At 36.5% G+C, this 27,018-nt stretch overlaps 1 protein-coding gene across 1 annotated transcript in view; it reads left to right on the top strand.

Moving 5' to 3' along the window:
- Positions 1 to 19,002, top strand: part of PRTG (protogenin) — a 124,844-nt gene extending 105,842 nt beyond the window's left edge. The window contains exons 16-20 of the mRNA XM_064365723.1: positions 7,540 to 7,722; positions 9,081 to 9,201; positions 11,068 to 11,230; positions 13,997 to 14,101; positions 14,498 to 19,002. Coding sequence (XP_064221793.1) covers positions 7,540 to 7,722; positions 9,081 to 9,201; positions 11,068 to 11,230; positions 13,997 to 14,101; positions 14,498 to 14,752 — 827 coding nt within the window. The 3' untranslated portion in view covers positions 14,753 to 19,002. The remainder of the gene's footprint in view (positions 1 to 7,539; positions 7,723 to 9,080; positions 9,202 to 11,067; positions 11,231 to 13,996; positions 14,102 to 14,497) is intronic.
- Positions 19,003 to 27,018: the final 8,016 nt, after the last annotated feature.

The raw sequence follows: 27,018 nt of genomic DNA, 5'->3' as shown, positions 1-27,018 counted from the left end.
AGATCGCACCATTGCACTCCAGCCTGGGCAACAAGAGCGAAATGCTGTCTCAAAAAAAAGGTTTGGTTGAGGCCAACTGGAGATTAGAGTAATGCAAAGGGACTAGTTAGGAAGTTATTGTAGCTGTACAGGAAAGAGATGCTAAGCCTGGACTAGAATAGTGAGGATTAAGATGGAAAGGAGAGGATGGTTGGCAGATATTAAGGAGTTAAAATTGGTAGGGCTTGATAGCTTGGACGATAGGAGGGAGAGAAGATTAAGAAAGGGAAGATTTCTAATGGATAAGTCTTAGATTTCTGGTGGTGTGTCTTGCACAGGAGAAGGAAACACTGGAAGGAGGTTGGATATAAAGGAGAAGACCTTTGTTGTGCTAAATGGACTAAAATGGTCCACATACAAAAAAAATTGACCCGTATGAATATTAGAGTCCTCTTAAATACAGGGAAACGTTGATTAGGGCTTAAAAACACTGACTTTAATTTTTTAGAGTAATTTTTTTTTTTACCTGAGAAAAACTGAATTATAAAGTTTTTAGGATTCTTACTGCATACTTTTATCATTATATCCTTTTCTAAATCTTGCAATTTTTTTTTTTGAGACAGAATTTCAGCCTCCTGAGTAGCTAGGACTGCAGGCACACATGCCACCACACCCAGACTAAATCTTGAATCTTTAATTTGGGCAAGTCCTGTTTGCCAGTTTTTAGATGGTGCATCACATAAATAGTGAAACTTTATTATTTTGGCACTTCCTTAATTCAGACATGCATTCTAAGAAGAGAGTAGTTTGCCAAGCAATAAAAAGCTGAAGAAGAAATTCAAGCAGGAAATGTAGTGGCCACCTTTACACTGTACAGTACTAGATACTCCCATATACATTGTACCTTTCAAGAGGAATATTCGATTAAGATGATAAAAGATATTTATATGCAGGTAATATAAAATATGAGTTTTAAAATAAGCAGATGATAACTTTAGCTGGAGTTTGATCATTGCATGTTCCTATTTTTTTATTAAGCAGAAGCCCCACTGAGTCATGATTTCCTGGTCACTGAAGAGACTTGAAAGTACTAAGCATTTGGCAGCAATATGATTTTATGTTTATATTGGTTATCTATTGCTGCCTAACAAACTAATCTACAACTTAAAATAACCATTTTGTTTTCTCACAGTTCTTTGAGTCAACAATTTGGACTAAAATCAGCTTGGCAGTTCTGTTGGTCTTTCACAAGACTGCAGCCATATTACAGGTTTGATAGTCTCTGAGTAGCCTCCTAAAAACATCAGGAGAGAGGCCAGGTGCGGTGGCTCACACTTGTAATCCCAGCACTTTGGGAGGCTGAGGCGGGCAGATCACGAGGTCTGGAGTTCAAGAGCAGCCTGACCAGTATGGTGAAACCTCGTCTCTACTAACAGTACAAAAATTAGCCAGGCGTGGTGGCGCACATGTATAGTCAGAGCTACTCAGGAGGCTGAGACAGGTAAATCACTTGAACCCGGGAGACAGAGGTTGTAGTGAGCTGAGATCGCGCGATTGCATTCCAGCCTGGGCGACAGAGCGAGACTCCATCTCAAAAAAAAAAAAAAAAACCACACACACACACACGCACAAACAGCAAGGGAGGGCTTCAAAGTCAGAAAGAAAAAAGAGGAAGCCTCACATACATAACTTTCACAAGCCTCTGCTTGCATCACATTCAGTAATGTCTAATCGGGCAGAATAAGCTACATGGCCAAGTCTGGAGCCAGTGTCAGGAGGGCAACAAGGGTGCATGAATCGATGGGAGTATAATTTACTAGAGGCCCTTAGTGTTACAGTCTACCACAGTATTTTTTTTTGGAGATGGAGTCTCACTCTGTCGCCCAGGCTGGAGTACACTAGCACGATCTTGGCGCACTGCAACCTCCATCTCCCAGGTTCAAGCAATTCTCCTGCCTCAGCATCCCAAGTAGCTGGGACTACAGGTGCACGCCACCATGCCCAGCTAATTTTTTGTATTTTAGTAGAGACGGGGTTTCACTATGTTGCCCAGGCTGGTTTCAAACTCCTGAGCTTAGACAATCCACCCGCCTTGTCCTCCCAAAGTGCTAGGATTACAGGCATGAGCCACCACGCCTGGCTTCACAGTATGCTTAAAATATATAATTTGGTTTCAGTTATTCAATTCCGTAATGATTTATTGACACAGCCCTTAACCAAATAACTAATTCGATTTAATGAGGTGTTATAAGTATTACTAAAGAATTTTGATAGCAAGAACACATATTTCTTTGAGTTCTTCATTTGTACCTTCCTAAAAAGAAACAGTATAGAGCTGGGCCCAGTGACTTACATCTGTAATCCCAGCACTTTAGGAGTCTGAGTCAGGTGGATTGCCTGAGGTCAGGAGTTCAAGACCAGCCTGGCCAATGTAGTGAAACCTCATCTCTACTAAAAATACAAAAAAGTAGCTGGATATGGTGGCATGCACCTGTAATCCCAGCTACTAGGGAGGCTGAGGCAGGAGAATCGCTTGAACTCGGGAGGCAGAGGTTGCAGTGAGCCAAGATCACGCCATTGCACTCCAGCCTGGGCAACAGGAGTGAAATGCCATCTCAAAAAAAAAAAGAAAAGGAAGCAGTATATATTTTATTCTGGCTTCTTTTAAATGTATCCATTTGTAATTTTGGAACAGGGCTCAGAAAATAGCATTTTGCCTCATTGATGTCTCAGTAGTGAAATGAATTACAGTCCAGATTTTTACATTTATATAAGCCTTTCTAGCTATATAATAGTGCACAGGAAAATATAATCTGTTAGTTGCTGTGGTTCTAAGAAACATTATTTGTGAAAAGCTTTTGTCATTTGTTAAATGTAGAGAACTTTTTTCATAGCTAAGGCCAATGATTCATAGAAAACAAGTCAGTAAAAAGTAATTTAGTTTACTTTTCAGAGAGAGAAAAACATAAGAGTTTGACTCACATTTAAACAAAAAGCAAGGACTATAGCATGGCATTTAAAGAAAAATTAAAATGTCTTTTATGTATAATTATGGCAACTTTTGGAAAAGTTATGGTATAGAAAAAGATGAAGGAAAAGATGTCAGTTTTTTTCCATATACCTATTAATCTATACATACTATATATATATACACACATATATATTTAATTCACAAATTTTAATACAAACGAAATGATATTTTTCATGAATCAAAACATTTAAAAATGTTTCTGGTGAGCATATAATATTTGTGGCTAAAATGGTACGTGGTAGTACAGTGGTTGAGCAGAAATATGACATGAAATTAACTTGTGTGTAATTTAAAATGGATCAAAAATTATAGGGCTTAGGCATGAGCCTGTAGTCCCAGCTACTCAGGAGACTGAGGCAGGAGAATCACTTGAATCCAGGAGGCAGAGGTTGCAGTGAGCCGAGATTGCGCCACTACACTCAGTCTAAAAAAAAAAAGGAGATTACAAGAAAAGCCTTTACCTTCCTCGTATGCAGTAAATCAGCACAAAGTACACGATTCTTTTTAAATCTAAAAGGCACTGGAGAAAATTATGTTCTATCTCGGCAATTCATGAATTCTGTCCTTTATGAATAGTTTCCTGTTGTCATAAAGATACCTCTCTTTCAAAAAAGTTTTTTTATGATTTGATAAGTTTAAGGAATACCATATACTTTTCCTCTTATTAAAGATTGACACTGGAAATTAGAAATCCTGTGATAAAGGAATCCATTTAACCCAACATTTGCCAAATGAATTGGACCACCAATAGTAGGAACATTTTCATGTATTAAACTAATTATTATTGAGTGATGACTATGTGCCAGGCTCTATTCTAGGAACTGGCAGTACTGCAGTGAACAAAACAAAATCCCTACCACCACTGGAACTTATATCACAGGTAACAAACCAACAAGTATTTACGATTTTAACTAGTGTCATAAATGCTATAAAAACAGTTACACCAGGCGTGGTGGCACATGCCTGTAGTCCCAGCTACTCGGGAGGCTGAGGAAGGAGAGTCATTTGAACTTGGGAGGTGGAGGTTGCAGTAAGCCGATATCATGCCATTGCACTCCAGCCTAGGCAACAAGAGTAAAACTCCATCTCAAAAAAAAAAAAAAAAAAAGACAGTTACAGTAGGGGAAAAAAACAAAGCGGTAGAGGCAGTAAAAGAGTTCTGTGGAGGAAATGACATCCAAATATAACCCTGTGGATATTTCGGGGAGGTGTAAAGGCCCTGAGGCAGAAGTGTACATTGGCATGTTAGAAAAACAGCAAGAAGGCCAGAGAGGCTGGAGTGAGAGGAAGAGCAGGCAGTAAGAAGTGAATTAGGGAGGTAACCAAGTGCACATGTAGACCAGACTTCATGAGCCATAGATTTTATTCTAAGAGAGGAAGGTATTGAAGACCTTTGATCAGGTTTACATTTTGAAAGGATTGCTCTGGCAGCCACCTGTGAAATGGATTGTAAGGAGATAAGAGTGGAAGCTAGGAGACCATTTCATAGGCAGGTGTCCATGTGAGAGTTGATGAGGGCTTGGACAGGCATGGTAATGGTGATGGTAATAAGCTGTTGGAACATAATTTGAAAGAAAAGCCAGTCAGATATGCTTGTATATTGATGTGGGGCATAAGAAAAAACAGAAGCGAAATAAGTGGGAGAAATCAAGGGTTTGGTGTTGAAAGTGTGAAATTTTAGATGTGTCTTAGATGTCTATGCAGAGAGGCCGATTAAGCAGTGGGAAAATTAAGTTTATGGGAGAGTTTTGGACTAGAGATATACCTAGTCATCAATGTATAGGTGATATTTAAGGCTGTGGATCCGGAAAAAAATTACATAACCATGTGGACAGAGGAGAGAAAGATCTGAGACTGTATTCTGGGGCAGTGCTCCAACCCCAAAATCTTACCTTTTGCTTTTATAATTTAAATCGACATTGTGGTCCAAATATGAAAAAAAAGTTTTCTGTTCTCCAAAAGAGGAAGAAGAGGAGTCAGAGGTAAAGGAGGAAAGCTTGCTTTTATTGAATATTTACACTTGTATCAGATACTTGCCAATGATAGTTTATTTAAACCTTATGATAATTATATGAAGTGGGAACTATGTCTCCATGAGGAAAGTACAGTTCAGGAACATGCCCCAAGTCAGAAATTCCTCACTTGGTTACAGGACAAGATTTGACCAGCTTTGATGTGAATTAGCTGTTACACTATCTTGCTTATAAGATTCCTAGTCTGACTAAAGATTCAGGCACATATAAAAGGCAGGAGATGGAAATAATCACACTAATTAAGATTGAGAAGTCTGTTGAGAGAATATAGACAGATAACTTTAGCATTTGTGAAATGCTTTGAGTGTCCTCATAGGGGAACCAGAATGTTAGAATTTCCCTTTTATCTAAATGAAGATACTTTTGGGGGGAAAAAGGGAGTGCATGCACACACATACTGCTGGTTTGCGTATAAAACTTAAATTAAGTGAAAAGATTTAGTTTCTGGTAGTGATTAGTTTTTGCCAAGTACTTTTTAAAATTAAATGCATTTTGCCATAAAACGGAAACTCAAATCATTTATATCTCTGTGAATACATGGAAATGTTCTTCCTTTTAGCTAAGTGTAACATTCATAATACATCTTTGTTTTTTAATTCATCTGCCTAAAAACATAGTAACAGTAGAAAGATTCTTCCTGATTCTAAATAGGGGTCACTTTGTTTATTTAACAGTTGTGTACTCAAGTAGCTCACACTCTCTTCAGGCCAAGCTGAAACCAGAGAACATGAAAACAAGTTGTGTTCTGGCTCCTGGCATCACTGCTGGAGGTTTGGCTGCCTCACACCGTGTGACCTGTAGAGGTGGCCTCTGTCTCATGACCTCAGCTCTTAGATCACCCCATGTTTTGCTTGCGTAATGAAATATACTCTAGCAAGTGCACTGGGATAGCCAACTCTGGCCAGGAGGCAACTGTCACAAACTATTGTAAGCTGTTTGAAGCTATTGTAAGGTTGCGCTGAGTCAGGAAGAAATGAGATGAAATCAGCGAAGGAAAGCTAGATTTCCCTGTGCATATCCACCCCCAAACATAGTGCTGAAACAAGTTTCTGGTTGAATTTCAATTACACCTTTAGCACTAGACTCAATTCCTAGGGTAGGAGTGTTTTTGTAAAGAGAAATACTTTGGTGCAGTGGCAGAACAAGACACCTCAAGAAAAGGCATTGTCCAAATAGGAATCTTTCTTAGCAGTCATACAACAGAGAAAATACCTTTAGATAACAAATATCATATATAAATTCAAATGATACTTAGGAAGAGAATTAGATCTTACATAGATTGCTGGTGGTGATTTTGACAGTTTAATCAGAGACATGTCTTCAGTACTCTGAGGTTCTTACATAATTGTGCATTTTCTTCCATTTATGTTAAATCTGTGATAAAAAATTAGGCCAGGCCAGGTGCAGTGACTCACACCAGTAATCCTAGAACTTTGGGAGGCCAAGGCAGGTGGATCACTTGAGGTCAGGAGTTTGAAATCAGCCTGGCCAACATGGTGAAACGCCGTGTCTTTTAAAAATACAAAAAAAATTAGGCCGGTATGATGGCAGGTGCCTGTAATCTCAGCTACTCAGGAGGCTGAGGCAGGAGAATTGCTTCAACCCAGGAGGTAGAGGTTACAGCGAGCCCAGATTGTGCCACTGCACTCCAGCCTGGGGGACAGAGCGAGACTCCATCTGCAGAAAAAAAAAAAAAACCAGTAAAAAGATATTCATGCTTTCAAAAATAATCATGTTGTTCTAATTTAGGAAGGAAGAACAAGTTTACGTATCACAGCTGTTACCATAAGTGGTTTAAGCACCTCCAATTAAAAAAATGATTCTCACACTAGATTTTTAAAAATCCAATTATAATCATTGAAAGCTCGGCACAGTAGAGTCTGCCCATGGTCCCAACTACTGGAGAGCCCAGGAGTTCCAGTCCAGCCTGGGCCATGTAGCAAGACCCTGTCTCTAAAAAATAAGAATATAATTATTGAATCTGGGTTCATTATACCATTATCTCTGTGTGCATGTTTGAAATGTTCCATGGTAAAATATCCTAAATTCTATTTGTATTCATATCTGTGTAAAGAGTAAAACATTACACACACACAAATAGATAAATATGTGTGTGTGTGTGTGTGTGTTTACCCAAACAAAGATGTGTACTAGTTTTAAGAACTCCTAAAATAGAATTACAGAGAAGGATTATATTGGGAATATGTACATGCTACAATATTCAGTAAAAACTCTAATATATAAAAATGTATGCAGTAAATATGTATTATGTATTCACAAATATTCACATATGTACACACAGAAAATATACTGAAATGTTAACAGTGGAAGACTGTAATTTTATTTATATTTCTCTTTATTTTCTAAATAATCTACAATAAATATGTGGCATCTTTATAATCAGAAAAATATTTTTAAAAATCAAGGACAGTGTGTAATATGAGTGAAAGAATGAAAGATAAACGCTTACTTAATTTGTAATTGATGTATTTATAGGAGCAATAACCATGGCTTTGCTAGAAAACTTGGTAGCAGGAAATGTGTACATTGTCAAGATATCTGCATCCAATGAGGTGGGAGAAGGACCCTTTTCAAATTCTGTGGAGCTGGCAGTACTTCCAAAGGAAGCCTCCGAATCAAATCAGAGGCCCAAGCGTTTAGATGCTGCAGATGCCAAAGGTCTGTATACTGCCATAATCACTGTGATTTTTCTTAAAAAAAAAAAAAAAAAAAGATATTCTCCCTTACACTTTATTTCCACTTCTACAATTGTCATATCCCTAAAGTGACTTTCAGTTCCTTAAGTTGTTGTTGATGAGGTTCTGATGTTTTGGAGCTGCATGGCTTTTCCCCGTAGTCCTCGAAAGAGGCAAAATTACCACAGAATTAACTGCAGTTTTAAAACCACTGTGTTTCCAGTTAATTCTTCTTCCAGCTTTGCATCCACAAAGACAGAGGAGCCACATCAGCCGTGAGCTAATGGGAGTGGGCTTCCTGGGAGGTTTCACAGAAATAAACAGCAGTGGTGTTCAAGTTAAGAAGGGAGCATGGTTTTCATTAACATTTTTCACCACAGAAAAACAACCTTTCTGGAGAAAAAGTTGGTTTTTTTTTTTTCTCTTCAGAAAAGCAAATGGAAAAAATATCTTTAGAGAGCCATCCTTACTGTGGTCATTACAGCTGTCCATGTGTTCTCAAGAAAGCCAGTGCCCCCTGTATCACAGGAGTGGACACTGCCTTTGCCTCCTCTCTCGGGGAGTAGGCTTGTGGAGAAGAGGGGCCGCTCTAAATGGAGGAAATGCCAGCTGAACTCAGGGCAGGATTAAGGGCTCTTAGGTCCACAGAGAATGGTTATTCAGTGCCAGGGATGTGTCTGTGTTAGAAAGAGAATGAGAGAGGAAAAGAACAGGACGGGGCAGTCAGATTTAAGAACAAGAAAGAGCCATGGTAGCTACCATATTATCAGGGGAAATGGAAAGCAAGGCTCATACTGACTTCTCAAATACCTTGCCACTCAGAGTAGTCTAGAACCCAGCAGCATGACATCGCCTGAGAGCTTCATAGACACACAGAATCACATGCCCCATGCCAGACTTAGTGAATCAAGAGTCTGCATTTTCGCATTATCCCTCGTGACTCACAGGCAATTATGAGAGCCCTGCTTTAGTGTATGTAAATGGAAAACTAATCTTCAACATACAGATCTGCTTTTAAGGCAGCATGACATAAAATCTGTTATTGGGTCTATTAAAGAACATCTTTGTGCCTGTTAGTTTTATAAATTATGAATTGGTGTTCATGACTGCTATAATATGATATCTAAAACTCATATTTAAATTCTTTAATATTGGAAGATAAATCTGTCTCTGAAACCACTGATTAAAGATTACTGTGTGTCTTTTCTGCTTTGATATTGATAATGTCAAAACTTTTCCAATGAGCTGAAGAAAAATTTTGGAAAAGCAAGTATCTGAGAATTATAATAAATTGAATAATTTATTTTTCTGATTGATTCTGAGTAAATGTTTCCCCTCTAGTTTATTCAGGATATTACCATCTGGACCAAAAATCAATGACTGGCATTGCTGTAGGTGTTGGCATAGCCTTGACCTGCATTCTCATCTGTGTTCTCATCTTAATATACCGAAGTAAAGCCAGGTGTGTTTCCATTGCTAGAGATGTTGAGGTAAAAAACATTTAAATTATAGTAGCCACAGGAAACAAATGGAAATCAAGTGTCTTTTAGGGTAACTGGGATTTCCTACTTTAAAATAAATGTGCAGTATTGTTCCCTGAGTTCTTATAGCTATAGAAATTTGCTCATTTTGGAAGATTATTTTCTTGCTATTTGAAAATGTTACTATGCCAATAAAATATTCTTAAATGAGGACCTAGTGTCCTCATGTGTCTTTTGTTTGTTTGATTGATTTTGTTTTGTTTTTGAGACAGAATCTCACTCTGACGCCCAGCCTAGAGTGCAGTAGTGCAATATCGACTTGCTACAACCCTCACCTCCCAGGTTCAAACGACTCTCCTGCTGCAGCCTCCCAAGTAGCTGGGATTATAGGTGCCTGCCAACATGCCCGGCTAATTTTTGTATTTGTAGTAGAGGTGGAGTTTCACCATGTTGGCCAGGCTGGTCTTGAACTCCTGACCTCAAATGATCTGCCTACCTTGGCCTCCCAAAGTGCTGGAATTACAGGCATGAGCCACTGTGCCTGGCCTAGTGTCCTCATTTTCTAAGTATTTTGAGAAACAGAAAGAATATCCTTTGGTTAAAAAAATAATAATAATGGCACACTTGTGCGGGCATGGTGGTAATCAGACCTTGGTAATCCCACAGCTTTGGGTGGACAGCAGTTTGAGACCTGCCTAAGCAACATAGTGAGATCTTGTCGCTACAATAAATGTTAAAATAAGCTGATCATGGTGGGCATATGCCTGTAGTCCTAGCTACTTAGGAGGCTCAGGTAGGAAGATGATTTGAGCCCAGGAGTTAGAGGTAACAGTGAGCTATGATCATAATACTGCACTCCAGCCTGGGCTGCAGAGGGAGAAACCCTGTCTATTAAAAAAAAAAAGGTACAATTCATCATGTTTAGGAAAGAAATTCTTTTTCTTACTATCTGAAATATTTAATACTTTAGTAACAGTACCTGAAGTGCCTAAGTCACTGAGAACACCACAGGACGTATGGTGGGATTCTCTAGACAATGGTTAAGACAAATGTAATAACCAAGGATTGAGTATCTATAAACCCTGTCAGGCAGTCTCATCTGTGGATTCACTTTGGCTAAATTTTCATTAGTAACTTGCATTCAGTAATCTTGTCTATTTTTAACCTTTTTATTTTGGGTTTTGTTTTCGTTTATTTTCTTAAGGCTATTTTTTTTAATTAAAAAAAATCAACATCAAATACAAGTTGTTTTAGGTAATCCCCATCATAGACACCCTCCGTTAGCATAGATTTTTCAGTTTACTCTATATGTTTCCTATTTCACCATAGAAACATACTGTTCAAAAACTTTATTTTAATTAAATAGTTCTAACATCTTTGTGTTTATAGAACTGCCTTGGTTTTATTGTCAAAGTTTCTCACTTTAAGAATTTTTAAATACAATATTTATGCACATTGTTTAGTAATGCCTAAATCTTGAAGTCCAATTGTAATTTACCGTCATTAATTGGAAAGTGAATTGTTATGCTAGTGTAATAATCTTCAGACCTTAAGGGGAGAATATAAGTTAAAAATTATAATTTCTGCACAAGTTATGAATAAGCAATAACAGTTGTTTGTAGAGAGTAGTTTTATATTAAGTAGACATTGAGACAAAAAGAAATAAAGATACCTTTTTAAATAGTAAAAGTTTGCAGCAGTATGTTAACATTCATTTCTAAAAATATTTGAGAAATGGGTATTAAAAGAACTTCATTGTTTGCAAAGTTTTGTTGATAGGCCAGGTGGTTCATCTGCCTGTATCTTCTATGAAATTAGAAGACTTCCTCTTCTTGCCAATATTTTAGGAAATCATCTGCTTCCAAGACGGCACAGAATGGAGCTCAACAGTTACCTCGTACCAGTGCCTCCTTAGCTAGTGGAAATGTAGGAAAGAACCTGGAAGGAGCTGGAGGAAATGAAGAATCTTTAATGCCAATGATCATGCCAAACAGCTTCATTGATGCAAAGGTACTGAGCAGCAAGATTTGTGCATACGCCTTTCTTCCATTCCTCTTTCCTTTATGTGTAAAATGTACTTACCAGAAAATTATAAAAATTTAATTATATGTTTTATATGTAAGATGTATAATTAAAAGTTATATATATTAATATATTAATATTTTATTATATAATACTCTTATTATATACTCGTATTATATAATAAGAGTATTATGTCAATATTCTTATTAATCAAACATTGAAATTTTACCCAGATCATTCCTTACATAAAATATTTAGGGGGGAAAAGGTAAGGATAGATAAAAGGTGAGAAAGAGTTATAGAAAAACGTGAGGAGGTAACAAAATTCAATTAGGTGAGATTACATGGAGTGAGGTTGCCTTACCAAGGATACAGTGGTCATTAGTCTATATTTACTATAATTTGGACTGATCTGTATTTACTGGGTGGTCACCTTTTTGTTAATCCATTTTACTTAGTTTGGTCGATTGTTGAACTTAATTGCTCATCATAACATCCCAAGTATGAATGACATTTTTTCAAATATGGAGCATCTAAATAGGTGCCTCAAGATCCGTCATTTTATGGATAAAGAAAGTTGGATATAGTAGAGAAATACCATTGGAGGAAGTTACTTCGTGTCCTCTCCAGTATATATAATAATAATAATAGTGCCGTCGTAAGCACTGTAAACACCAACTTTTAAAATCATTTCAGTCACATTACAACTTTAGATATTGTGTATTATTGCAATGGCTCCCGTAACCAATGTGCCATAATTCAGTTGTCAGTAAACAGTCCCACCCAGGCCAGCCTCGGGCCTGTTTTTGTGTAGCTACGTTCTGAGCTAAGAATGTTTTTTAATTTTTATTTTTGAGACCAAGTCTGGTTCTTGTTGCCCAGGCTGGAGTGCAGTGATGCAGTCTCAGCTCACTGCAACCTCTGTCTCCTGGGTTCAAGCAATTCTCCTGCCTCAATCTCCCGAGTAGCTGGAATTACAGGTGTGTGCAACCATGCCTGGCTAATTTTGTATTTTTAGTAGAAACAGGGTTACACCATGTTGGTCAGGCTGGTCTTGAACTCCTGACCTCAGATAATCTGTTCCTCCCCAACCGCACCCTGGCCCCTCAGCCTCCCAAAGTTCTGAGATTACAGGCGCTGCAGCACCTGGCTGTGTTTTACATTTTTAAAGGTTGTTTACCAAAAATAAAACCCAAGGTCATGATGATGTGACACAGGCCGTATGTGGCCTGCAAAGCCTAAAATCGTTATGATCTGGCTCTTTACAGGAAAAGTTTGCCAAACCCTGTTATAAATTAGTTTTCCTTTATCCTTTCCTAAAATTTAGAGTAACAGAAGTATAACAAAATTTTGATATTAAATTTTATGCAATTATATTCAACAGATATAATTTACTTGTATCTAGTACAGTATTATATACAATACATATTATAGGCAAATAGGAATAAATGGATATTTGCTATTTCTCTTGACTTTTGTTTGCAGCCTAATTTAGCATTTACTTTCTAATACAAATTAAGCCATTCAACTTATTTCAAATTAATCTAAAACATAGAACCTAAAACTTTTAAATGAGCTTTAAAAGTGCTAATACATATACTGCGATTATATTATTACTAGTCTGGAAGTAGACCTGAGAGAGGTGAGGAGAGAAGCAGAGTGGTGAGGGAGGATGATATAGGGAAAAAAAGAAAACAAATAAAAGGAGCAGAGAGGTGTAGAGGCCTGAAGTGAAGGAGAGAAACTCATTTGGAGAACCTCTCTCTTAATTCCTTTGGGTTAGCCCTAGAGTTCATACTCCACCTAATGTCATTTTGTTGCACATATGTGGGTTCATTATCGTTTTTTTATCCCCATCTGCTTTTTAAAATTTTCAAATATACAGAAAGGTTGAGAGAATAATGTATTGAATATATAAATTAGTAATTGTTAACATCTTGTAATTCCCTATCTTTCTCTGTATATTTTTTGCTTGCTATACCATTTGAAAATAAGTTTTGGAAGATAGAGCATACGTATCTTAATATGTTTTGGCATATATATTTTAATATGTTTTGGCATATATATTTTAAGTATAATCTTTTTTTTTTTTTTTTTTCCGAGACAGAGTCTTGCTCTGTCACCAGGTGCCAGGCTGGAGTGCAGTGGCACAAACTCGGCTCACTGCAACCTCTGCCTCCCGGGTTCAAGCAATGCTCCTGCCTCAGCCTCCCAAATAGCTGGGACTACAGGCATGTGCCACCACGTCCAGCTAATTTTTGTATTTTTTTTTTAGTAGAGATGGGGTTTCACCATGTTGGCCAGGATGGTCTCTATCTCTTGACCTCGTGATCCGCCCGCCTCGGCCTCCCTAAGTGCTGGGATTACAAGCGTGATCCACTGTGCCCGGCTTGGTGTATAATCTTAAAATAAACCTGTTATATCATTTTAACCACTAACAAATACCTTGACTATGTTGTACTGCCTGTTTTAAAGAAGAATTAATGACATCTATGATCATTTTTTTAAACACTTAAACATTTTGTGTACTAATGTTCACTATTTGGGTAATGGGTACACTGGAAGCCCAGTCCCCACCACTACACAATATACTCATGTAACAAACATGCATGTGTACTCCCTGAATGTAAAATACAATAAAAATAAAAAGGGAAATGCAAAGCAAATAGTAAAAGTTAAAGTATGCACTACTTGTGATAAACTGAAATCTGTGATACCAAGATATTTTATCTTTCCCCTCTTTTATTTCCCCAGGGAGGAACTGACCTGATAATTAATAGCTATGGTCCTATAATTAAAAACAACTCTAAGAAAAAATGGTTTTTCTTCCAAGACTCAAAGAAGATACAAGCTCAGCAGGTAGCCTGTCTAAATTAGAAAAATCTTTGGCAACACATGGTATATGAAATGATCATTAAAAAACAGGAAAATGTGAATTCATGCTTTAATTTTATGTGTTCTTTATGGCTGTGATTTTATTAATTTTGGGCATGGTTCTGTGGATGACTGAGGTGAGTGATAACTGAACGGGAGTTGGGACAGTCATCAGAGCTACGGTTTTCAGTGGGGATTGGGGTCAGTGGAGAAAGGGATAGGAGCAGGAGCATGCATCAAAAGCACTGAAGAAGCTTTTGACACTTCGCTTGCATGGGTAATTCTGACTTGCTCCCAACCCTCTGTAGGGACCTGATGAGCTTTTGCTCACAGATTTGATCAGCCTGCTATTTCATTGCCATCTTACCTTTTTTTGCCTAGCCTCAAAGAAGATTTACTCCAGCCGTCTGCTTTTACCAACCAGGCACTACTGTACTAATCAGTGATGAAGACTCCCCCAGCTCCCCAGGGCAGACAACCAACTTCTCAAGACCCTTTGGTGTTGCACCTGATACAGAACATTCAGCAAATAGCGAAGGCAGCCACGAGACTGGGGATTCTGGACGGTTCTCTCATGAGTCCAACGATGAGATACATCTGTCCTCAGTTATAAGTACCACTCCACCCAACCTTTGATTCTTTCACTGGCAGTGATTCAGGTGGAGATTCCACCATGAGGAAGTGCAGAGACCCTGCTGTGTCATCCGTTACTGAGCAGACTTCCTCTTCAGTTCTGCAGTCGCCATCTGCCATGCTCTGCTTTGATAAAAACAGTTTTCCAATCTAGATGGCCACACTCAGGTATTCTCACCAGTAAGTCTGTTCGAAGGACAATGAACAGGGAGCCAAAGCCTTTTGTGAAAATCTTGATATCTTTATGGGGTATTTCAGCTTTTTTGAATGTGTTTTTTTATTTTTAAACTTGTGTAATTTGAATGTTTCATTGTCAGCAATGTGAAAGAACAGTCAAGATGTTTGACTGGATTATAAAATATATCACTGGAGCAAAGGGAAGACTTTTGAAAGCCCCTTTGCTGACTATCTACCTCAGTTTGCCCCCCGGCAAACTCTGAAGACAACTTTGTTACCTCATTTTTTGTTATAGTTTATCTCAGCTACATAACCAATGATACTTCCTAGTAGTATTGTGTTTTCATTGCTGTATGTGTAATGTGTGTGATCAAAGGAGTCGTATAGGTAGATGAATAAGAATGTTTATCTGAAGCTCTGATTTAAAAAAAAACTGTGACATCTGCATGGTTTGGATAAGTTCATACCTCTGGCTGTGAGGACTGTTAAAACACTGAGAAGAGGAAAAGTGGGACTATTTATTTTAATGAATGACCAAAACAAGAAGGTGTATCTCTTTTAAGAACAGAACTGTTCAGTAGCAGATAGGGATCTTTTTGCTTAAAAGGCCTTATGTTTTGGGCATTGGAGTCTGAATGCTTTATCTCCTATATTCCAAACCTCAACCTGCCTGGAACCGTGCCTTTTCTGTCTTCCTCTTTGCCTGACAGTTGGCCAAAGGCTGCACTGTCTAGTTTGCAAAGCATCCTCCACTTTGCCAGTATTAGTTGCAAAACTCCATGCAGAAAATGGATTTTTAAAGAAAATGGGTTAAGGTGTTTTTTTCCTTTTCTTTTTTTAAATCCCAGTTTGGCTTAAAGGAGTGAGGAAATTTCATAAACTATTATGAATGAAGATGAATGCAACAGTAGACCGTGAAATGACCTTGAAGTTATTATGGTAACAGTGCCTTTCCGTATATATTATGAAATTCTTTGCCTTATACCTTTTTAATATTCATGAAATTGTTTAGTACAAGAGTACAAAAAGTTGCCTTAAGAAGTTCTTGGATTTTATCAATAACTACTTTGATGTATAGTATCTTACCAAGGCTTTTTTTTTAAGTGCAGGTTTTGTTTAGGGATAAATATTCAGAGCTTTACCACCTTACTTGTGTTTTCTTGAATTCCTAAGAGAATTTGTTATCTACTTAATCTTCCTTCAGTGTCAATGCTGTGAATGAGGAATGCTAACTCCAGGAGTGAGTTAATCCTCTTGCTGGTTTGAAATCAGGAAATTGTTTACTCAGCTACATAGCATAGGCCTTTTCTCAGTCGTGAGACCGTTATCTAGGTGCCCAGCAGTGGGAGAGGATAAATAACTGAACACGGATAGGGAAGGGGTCCCATATCCTTTTAAAAGTATTTTTTCAAATTTTCTAGAAGTGACTTTTGAGTCTCATTTTAAGAGGAATCTTAATGGGTTTACACTTGAAATGCTTTGTTCATAGAGAGGGCAGGGTCATGTTAACTGATGTTCTAAAATCAAAAGAAAATTAGCGGATAACAGTCCCAGCATCACCTGCTAGTCCAGTGACTGTAGATATAACATTTTAAAATCTGTAATTGTGTGCCAAACTGGATGTGATCAATACTAAAGTTCAATGCCAGCAGCCACTTCTGGACTAAATTCAAAGTCCCCCAGTGAGTTATCTAAGTACGGAATTCATCGCAAAACAAAAAAGCAGAGCTTTAGGTGAACAGTCTGCAGCAAGGAAAATGCTGCTCCTGCCTTTATAGCTCCTGTTTTATACTACCTCCTTTAAAATTATTCTAGTGTTATTTTTTTTCCTGTACTCAGGGAACATTTTGTTACTTTTGAGCTGCCTCATGGAAGCATGGGCACAATGACAGGGTATGGCGCTTTTTGGTTTGTAAGTAGCAGTATGTAGGGCCAACTTTTATAAGTATCTAAAATTAAGAAGTACAATGAGATCATTTTATTTTTAAGCTTTCATTAAAAGGCAAACAAAATCTAAAGCTGAAACATCTTCTGTCATGGTTATGGAAGATGTGTCTAGGACTACATGAATTTAAATAGTTCTAAATGGCTAAAAAGATGAGCTAAAGTCCTTGAGGAAAGTATTTTGTTTGTTTGGTTTTTGATGAATAGGCTCGTAGTTATATTAGAACTTTAGGCTATAACTATTTGATAATTATTTACCAGTACATTTTTTACCTTTTCATTTTGTTCTTACACGGACTTTTTCATAATAATCCTGTTACCAAAGAATTTTCAGTAGAAAGTAAAATTTTGATTATAATTCCCTCCAAATTGAATTAACTAGAAACATTTATAGATGTGAAGCTTACACAAGTAGTTACTAACCCAAAACAATAGGGTTTATATTGATTGTTGTAGTAAAATAGATAGTAATGTTAACTACCTTATTGTTACAAGAGCATTTAAAGTAAGTTATAATACTTATCTTTACCAGCAGATTGTTCCAAAGAATTTCAGGTATAATTTTTTCTTCAGCGAGTAAATCTTCAATTTTACAGTATTAAAGTATTTTTATATTGTTGAAACTACTTGTTGGAGAGAAAAAATTTTTTTCAACGAAAGTAAATACTTTGATCTCATTGACTAAGATATTTAGTGATACAGCAAAGACTTCTTTTTACTTGACCAAAGCAAGCTTCTTTGAAGTCTTAAGTATGAAATTGTAATTAAAGTGTGAAGGTTTTCACTCATCTTTCATAGTGGTATTACTTCATGGTATTTTACTTTAAAGGGACTGATATGCAAATGGTAACTATTTTCTTTTCCAAAGATTTATTTGCTGTGAGTACTGATACATGCATGTCATTTTTATGCCAAATATTACAAGATACTGCTCATCAGTATTTTCATACCAAAGACCATTAAATATATAGGTTAACCTGTAAGTAAGTAAGATGAGCAGATTTGAAATAAATTTATTTAGAGGCTAATAGAGAATCTAACTTTAGTAGCAAAAGATATCAAAGGGCTAAGTTTACATAATTAAAAGCAATACAATTATATTGGTATTTATCAGTGTTTTTATTCAACTACTTTTTCTCAGCAAATTAAAAAGAAAAAACCAAAGATATTTAAGGTTACCTCTGCATATAGGCAAATTTAGTTGTACATTAAACTGTTGTTTTTTGTTTTTATGTTAAACCAAACATGTCTGTTTAGAACCCAGTCTGTATACAAATAGCATGCATGGGGACTTTCCCTTTAATCTGCTGATTCAGCCATATGATGTTTTTGCCAAATGATGTGATACTTTCCTAAGCACCATGAATGTGAAATATCAACAGAAATATCAGCAAGCTTTTCTGTTGGGAGTGTTATGGTACCTCTGAATTAGCCTATACAGTTCTCTTCCTGCTTTAAGCATTACCTGGTTAGCTCAGACAGCTTGAAGCAGTCCCTCAATAACAGGGATGCTTTTCATCTCTAAGGATATAACAGGCAAACAAATCATGTCACTCTTTAAGTGGGCTATGCTTTGACAGATGTGCTCTTTAAGTTGTTAGATTGGAATTTAGAGTTGTTAAATGGAAATGTCTCATTGCATCTAAGGAGCTCAGTTTTCAAACTTTAGTGGAACATTGGGTGAAGGGAAAAAAATGTTAATAAAATCTGGGGTTTTATATTTTGATTAGCCTAAAAGTAAAAACACAGCTATTCAGCTTTTTTCCATTAAGTGACTTTTAAAAATCAGTTTTGTCACACCAAAGAAATTAGATTTTTAGTGTAAAATGCTACACTTTGGTCTGTGCTTCAAACGAGCAATGCCAACATTGGGAACAGTGACAGATATTTGCTTCAGTGTGTCTTGGCTTTGTAAAGGACTGCTGTCAGAAATGTGCTCATAGTTGACAACCCGGGATCATTGTTCAAGTCCTTTTGAAGCCATCTTTGAAAACAATTCAGATTGTGTTACAAAAAGATGGAATTGAAAGTATCATTTATTTTTGAATGCAAGAATACACAGATGTGGTTCCACTTCAGCAGTGGCTATAGCAGTTCACTTATGTACATTTCTGTTTCATTGAGTGTACATTCTGAATGTAAAGAAAAGTTCCAGTTATATTGAAACAGTCATTATCTAAGACTAAACATGTATTTTGCAGACTTTGTTCCTGACCATTTGCCACATGGGTCTCTGATAAATTTCTATTGGTTTCATAGTGAAAATATTTTTTACAGTTTGTGAGCACAGAGTAGCGGGTTCTGGAGATCACCATATACAACCAGTTGTCTAATTGTGATTTTCATTGATTATTAGAAGAATGTAACCATAGAATTCTGTGTTAAGTTGACTTATGCTCAGGACATAAGATCACAGGCTAACGCAATGTGTATGTTTCAGGCTTTAATCTTCTCAGTTTCCCTTTTTAAGCCATTGGTGGTGTTTAAGATTAACATGACAGTCTTGTATTTTTACCAGATACTGTATTATTTTTCCTATTGCTGCTGTAACACATTACCATGAAGGTAGTGGCTTAAAATAACACATTTGTCTTAAGTTCTGCAGATCAGAAGTCTAACACAGGTATCACTGGGATAAAAATCAAGGCGCTTGCAGGGCTGTTTCCTTTTGAGGCTTTAGGGAAAAATTCATTTCCTTTTCCAGCTTTTTAAGGCTGGGAACCTCTCCCTCCTCTTCAAAGTGAGCCATGTAGCATCTCTCTGATGCTACTTCCATTATCATTCTCTTTCTCCAACCCCAGCTGATACAGGTTCTCCGGGTTCAAGGATTCCAGTGATCACATTGAGCCCACCTAAATAATCCAAGATAATCTCCCCATCTGAAGTTCCTCAACTTAATCACGTCTACAAAGTTTCTTTTGCTATGTTTGCTAACATACTCACTGGTTCCAGGGATTTGAGCATGGACTTCTGTAGGTGGCCACTATTTTGCCTATAACAGATACATTCTTTCTATGCAATTCTGATTCCTGTACAATGTCTGTACCATTAAAGAGATTGGAAATCTGAGGTCGTGTGTCCTTTGGGGATCTTTAAAGTTTAAAAGCATAAAAACTTTGACTTGTAGACTACCAAAAGTATACACTAAACTTTCTCTCCAAAATACTTGTAAAACAAGTTAACTTTAAACTTTCTAAAGATGTGCTTTGTAAAATAACATCTCATGTTTATCAGAAAGTGACCTAAATATTTGCCTCTAACTTTATGGAATTTATTCAGAAAAAATTAAAAACTCTTCTTATAGTTACCCTCTCTCCTTTTCTCTTCAGTGATTACGTTGCTGGGGAAGAGTTGGGGGAAGACCTCAGAACACAGGGACTCAAAATGATGAACAGGACCATGCTCAAGTTTATTTTTTGTTTTCTTTTAAAAACATATTCACAACATGCAACCTTTCTGCCTTTAAATCTGGTTTATCTCTTCAGCTTCACTAAGCCACTAAATGCTTTTCGGTTTTGTTAACCCTCAGTTTGCCCAGCCTCCTCAGCAAGAGCCTCTGCTTACGCCATCAACATGTATATACATCTCCTAGGATATTGATCTTCTTGTCATTTTTCTTTGGTTCCAGTTGGCCTTTTCCTGATTCTCAAAGCTCTAGTTTCTTCTAATTTCTGGATCATCGCAAGTCTGGCCCTCTTTCGACTTTAATAGATAAAGCTGTCTCCATTATGGAACAAAGGCCAGGATAATACTCTAAGTAAGCATAAGAGAGATGATCATTTTACAAATTCTCCCTTCTCTTGTTTCTTGGAAATAATGATGCCATTTGTTGAGCAGCTACAGTGTGCCAAGCACATGGTTAATCTCTGCAAACTGCTGCTACATTCTGCAAAGCAAATATCTCATATAAGGGATTAGGAAATAGAGGTTCCTGATCTCTTACCAAAAGTCACAACTAGTGAGTGGTTTAGCCAAGATACAAACCCTAGTTAGTTAGTCCTATACTCCAAAGTGTATAACACTATGATACACTGTCTCAGCTAAAAAAAAAAAAAAAAGATATTTAATTACCCAGGGTCATAGTGCCTTCCATAATATGATCAGATAAAACTTTTTTCCCCTTGTATCCACAAAGGTCAGGTTGTGTCAGAACAACATTTCTGCAGAGTAGTAACCAATCAGAAAAGAGAAGATTGCCTTACTTAAATCCACTTATTCACAGGAGGAACTTAGGCAGCTGTAACTCATCGCTTATCATCTCCTAATTTCTCTCTTCAAAACTTTCAATTTCTCTCAGCTAAAGTTGTATCTGAAGGCTGATATTTGTTCTTAGAGTTGCATTACAAATAACGTAGGCATGGTTTCTAGAATCCTTTTCTAATCAAGTGTTTCCTTATTCGACAAGGTCTTCAGAATTGGATTTTATCTTTTGTAATTTTCTGTGGCTCCCATATTCCAAACAGGAATTCATTAACTTGAAAAAGCCAGGTGTGTAACCAGTAATCCTTTGTGTTAGGTCTGAAGAGTCCATGACTTTTTATGAATATAAAGTAATTCATTATTTGAATTAATTCAGGAAAGAGCAGAGTTGACAGAGAGTCATAAAACAGAACAATTATAAAGTTAGGCTTTGTAGCACCTAAGTTCTAATCTTGACAATTTTGAGAATTGTTTGGTACAAAAATTCTTAACCTATTTCTGTTCCTTCTCTATCCATGATATGAGGATAATTTGCTGTGCAGAATGAAACAGTAGTACTTTGAAAACTTAAGAGAAAATTCAAGTGTAATCATAATCTGAAATTCATTTGTATGAGGCTGTGAAAGAGCTTACAGACTTTTTCTATACAAGTCAGCCTTACTAATTATATTTTGCCTGTGTTGAAATGAAAAATGTTTGCATATCCTGTACACATATAAAAATCAATAGAAAAACGTGGTTGGTAAAAGATATAGCTGAAATTGAAACCGTTATCTGTTAGATGGATAAATTCATAAGAGAAAATGAGAAACGACTGTACTTTTGAAGTACTAAATTTGAAGTCATCCTACCCCAATTTAAACATTCTTTTTTTTCTTTTCTTTTTTTGTTTTTAGGTATGTTGGCTTTTAAAGAGTTAGAGGGTCAGATATCCCAAGCAGGGTAGAGGGGTGAGGAGAAAAGTGCATGTTTAGGATTAGTCTCTAAAAGACCTGCTTTTTCAAGATTATGGAGTATTTTAATATTGCTGCAAACTATTCAGAATGAATGAATTTTTATATAGGGCAACACATACTGGCACCTAATTCTGGTTTATTCGAGACCACATGCAGGATTTGTTGGAAATATGATTGTCTTCTTTTTTTAGAGAAAGGAAATATTTTCCCTTTTTCCTTATCCATAAATGATTCTGAACTGCTTTACAGATTTCCTTAAGTTCATAGCTCATTAGTAGTTCATGGTATATACACATAGTCTTAACTTACAACTTAAAAAAAATTATGTTACAGAAGTTTATTTTTTCTATGGAACTGTCTTTAAAAGCAAGAAATATAAATCTTGACCTTAAAATATTCTGTTTCCTGTTATAGCATTCTGGATATCTATTTTGTTTGCAAATGAAAATTGTTACTGATGATTAGCAACTTGAGCCTGTTAAGAGGAAGTTGCAAAGCCTGAATACACACACATTGCCTTAGCCTATCAGTAGGGGACATACGTTAAGAAAATGTGTCTGCTTATTGCTGTTGTTGGACAAAATTTTGTGTCTGTGTGTATGTTTTTTTTTTCTATTATGTGAATTAAATGAAAGTGTGGGAGCCAGTTAAATTATTTTATATTGTGGGTGTTCTGGATCCTTTCACTCCATATACCATTTTCTTGTAAGGGCAGCATTTGCAGACTTGCTAATGGACTATAGAGCTGAGCTATATTAATTTTATACTTGACTCAGGGGATCAGCTCTGTGAATGCCATTGCACAAAGAAAGCAAATGTTTGCCTTGATTTTGAATGTATCTTTTTAATGTCTTCTTAAAGCATATTTGTTTAATAATGTAGATTTGTTTTCTTTTTCTAGTATCATAGTAAATATTGCTTAGTACTTCCCTCCCCCACCCACCCCCACTGGGTAGTTTATATACTACCCTACAGGTCATGCCAAAAATGAATGAAAGTTTAAATGCCAAAATGTTTATGAAACTGCTGTCTAAATACTGATTGATTGCACAATTTAAATAAAAGTTTTCTTTAGTTAAAAAAGACAAACCCTTGTTTTCTTTTATTCTTCAGTTTTCTTTGGGAGAATAGAGAATGAAAACTTTCCGTCCTATGGCTTTCATATCATGGGATGGGGCGACTATAGAGTCCACTCCAAGAAGTAGGAATAGAACCTATTTAAGGTATCTAAGAATTATTTTCATCTGACATTTCCTTAATAGCAACAAGAAAATAACAATGTTCGCATTCCAGTAGATGGTTGCTCACCTCAGGAACTAAATAGTAGATAGCCTAAAAGTTATGGACTTGCCCAGATAATCACAGTTCTAAATCAGGATAAATTTTTGTTTTTTAGTATTAAAATTTTAAAATGATAAGAAAATCCCGAAAATCTTCCCACTAAAACCATCTAGAAGTAACAGGTAAAATATGACTCAAGTAAATTTCTTTTTAACATAGTTGAATTCTTACTATTCTTTTTTTTTTTTTTTAAATCTCTAGGATTGGGAATGAAATGGAGACTAAACAACAGAGCAATAGTATTTTGAAATGTTACTCTGCTGACTGCAGAGAACATAAAAGAAGGAATTGAAACATGAGAAGAGGAAAATTCCAAAAAAAGTAAGTTAGAAAAATCAATGGAATTTCTAGAAATAAATACAATTTTTGAATTTTTGAAACTCTGTTAAATAATTTATCAAACAGTGAAGGAATATTCTAAAACTGGAAGATAGCTATGAGGAAATTAGCTAGAATGCAGCACACAGAGAGAAACATGGAGAATATAAAACAGATAAAAAGATTTAACATGCATCTGACAGCTGTTTTAAAATGAAAGACTAAAGAAAATGAAGAACAAGTAATATTCAAAGGGAAAACTGCTACATGATGAAAGCCATACATCCTCAGATTCAGGAAGCACAAACCTCAATGTAGAAATACAAAAATAAGTCTATACCAAGCCATGTTGTAGTGAAACTTAGAACAACAAAGACAAGGAAGAACTTAAAGGTAGCTAGAGAGGGGAAAAGATTATATAGATTGCACTAAGAAAATCTCATATTGGCAATAAAAGAAGCAAGAAAGTGGGCCAGGTGCGGTGGCTCACGCCTGTAATCCCAGCCCTTTGGGAGGCCGAGGTGGGTAGGTCACGAGGTCAGGAGTTCAAGACCAGCCTGGCCAACATGATGAAACCCCGTCCACTAACATTACAAAAATTAGCCAAGCATGGAAGTGCATGCCTGTAATCCCAGCTACCTGGGAGGCTGAGGCAGGAGAGAATTGCTTGAATCCAGGAGGCAGAGGTTGCAGTGAGCCAAGATTGCACCACTGCTCTCCAGCCTGGGGGACAGAGTGAGACTCTGTCTCAAAAAAAAAAAAGCAAGAAGGTAGCAGGATAATATCTTCAAAAGATTACAAGGGAAACAAGCTGCAAAATGGAATTCCATATCAAAGTAAATTATTATTTGTTAGTGTTAAAAGTAGTTCTGGATAAAGATTGAATTTACCACTAATACAGTCTTGTAAGTGAACAATAAAAGATGTACATTAGGAAGAAGGAAATAGAATCCACAAGGAAGATATGACAAGGAGGAAGCAATGATGAGCCAAAAATAGAAAACACAATGAGATAACTATTTCACACCCAGGAGGATGGCTATATCAAAAAGAGGCCAGGTACAGTGGCTCACACCTGTAATCCCAGTATTTTGAGAGGCTTCAGTGGGAGTATCACTTGAATAAAGAGTTCCAGAAGAGCCTGGCAAGCATAGCAAAACTCTGTCTACTGAAAATACGAAAAAATTAGACAGGTATGGTAGTACATACCTGTAATGCCAGCTACTTGAGAAGCTTAGGCGCAAGAATTGCTTGGCTCTGGGAGGTAGAGGCTTTATTGAGCCGAGATTGCACACAGCTCTCCAGCCTGAGCAACAGAGCAAGACTCTTGTCTCAAAAAAAAAAATGATAATAACTGCTGGTGAGAATGTAGATAAATTAGAACCCTCATACATTGCTGGTAGAATGTAAAATGGGGAAGCCACTGTGGAAAATAACAGTTTCTCAAAACAAAGTTACCATTTGACCCAGCAATCCCACTCCTAGATATATACCCAAGCAAAATGAAAACATACTCACACAAAAACTTATCCATAAGTTCATAGGAGCATTATTCATAGTATTGAAAAATGGAAACAATCAAAATACCTACTGACTGATAAATGGATAAATGATGTGTGATATATCTACTCAATGAAATATTATTCAGCCATAAAAATGAATAAGGTACCAATATATGCTATGACATGGATGAATCTTGAAAACATTATGCTAAGTAAAAGAACCCAGTCAATAAGACCACATATTATATGATTTTCATTTAAAAGAAGTGTCCAGGCTGGGCGAAGTGGCTCACACCTGTAATCCCAGCACTTTGGGAGGTCGAGGCGGGCAGATCACCTGAGGTCAGGAGTTCGAGACCAGCCTGGCCACCATGGTGAAACCTTTTCTCTACTAGGAATACAAAAAATGAGCTCAAGCCAAGATTGCGTATTGCACTCCAGCCTGGGTGACAGAGTGAGACTCTGCTTCAAATAAAAGTAAAAAAATAAATAGAAGGCAGGAAAGAAGTTTAAAAAGCAAAAATAATCCTGAGAGAAATAAAAAATTAATATGGTAGGAAAAATACAATTAATATCTGTAGTTAAAAAAAGTAAAATACTGCCACTTTAAAGAATGGATAAAGTCTTGCTATAGGTTGCTTACACTACATACACTTAAAACGTAGTGACCAAGAATTGAACAGAGTTGTGGGGTACAAGATCAACACACATAACTCAGTCCCATATCTATAAACTCGGAATGAACAATCTGAAAAGGAAATTAAGAAAGCAATCTCATTTATAATAGCATCTAACAGAATGAAATACCTAAGCATAAATTTAACCAAGGAGGTGATTTGGTTAAATTGTATGCTGTAGACTACAAAACATTGCTGACAGAAATTAAAGACTTAAATAAATGGAAAGATATACTATGTGCATGTATAGGAAAACTTAAAGAGTATTGAGATTTCATTGCAATCCCTATCAAAATTCCAACAGCTTTTTTAAATGAAAATAGAAAAGCCAGTCCTCAAATTGATACAGAATTGCAAGGGACCCCAAATAGCCTAAACAATCTTGATAAAGAACAAAGTCAGGTAACTGATGCTTCCCAACTTCAAAGCTTACTACAGAGTTAAGGTGATCAAAACAGTGTGGTAATGGCATCAGGACAGACATGTAGACTAATGGAATAGAATTTAGAGACCAGAAATGAACCCATATATCTATAGCCAATTGAATTTTGACAAGAGTGTAAAGTCTATTCAATGGGAAAATAACAGTTTCTTTAGTAAATGGTGCCAGACAACTGGATTTTCACATGAAAAGAATAAAATTAATTGAGGTGGGAGAATCGCTTGAGGCCAGGAGTTCAAGACTAGCCTGGGCAACATAGCAAGACCCCTTTCTCTATAAAAATATTTTAAAAAATGACCAGGTGTGGGGGCAGATACTTGTAGTCCTCACTACTTGGGATGCTAAGGTGGGAGGATTGTTTGAGCCCAGGAGTTTGACGTTACAGTAAGCTATGATTGCACAACTGCATTCCAGCCTGGGCAACAGAGTGAGACCATGTCTCTATTAAAAAAATAAAAAAGAATGAAGTTAGACCTGCTACCTCACACCATGTACAAAAATGAACTCAAATGGATCAACACCTAAATATAAAAGCTAAAACCATAAAACCCTTAGAAGAAAATATAGGGATAATATAGCCACATCTAAAATCATGAAGATTTCTAAGATCTGACAACAAAAGCACAAACAACCAAAGTAAAAAAAAGAGAAATTAGACTTAATCAAAATTAAAAACTTATATGCATCAAATGATATCAAGAAAATAAGACAA

This window comes from Aotus nancymaae, unplaced genomic scaffold (assembly GCF_030222135.1).
Source record: "Aotus nancymaae isolate 86718 unplaced genomic scaffold, 86718_ANA_hifiasm-v0.15.2.pri h1tg000062l, whole genome shotgun sequence".
NCBI lineage: Eukaryota > Metazoa > Chordata > Mammalia > Primates > Aotidae > Aotus > Aotus nancymaae.
Note: the sequence above shows the minus strand (reverse complement) of the source record. Positions and strands in the feature narration are given on the sequence as shown.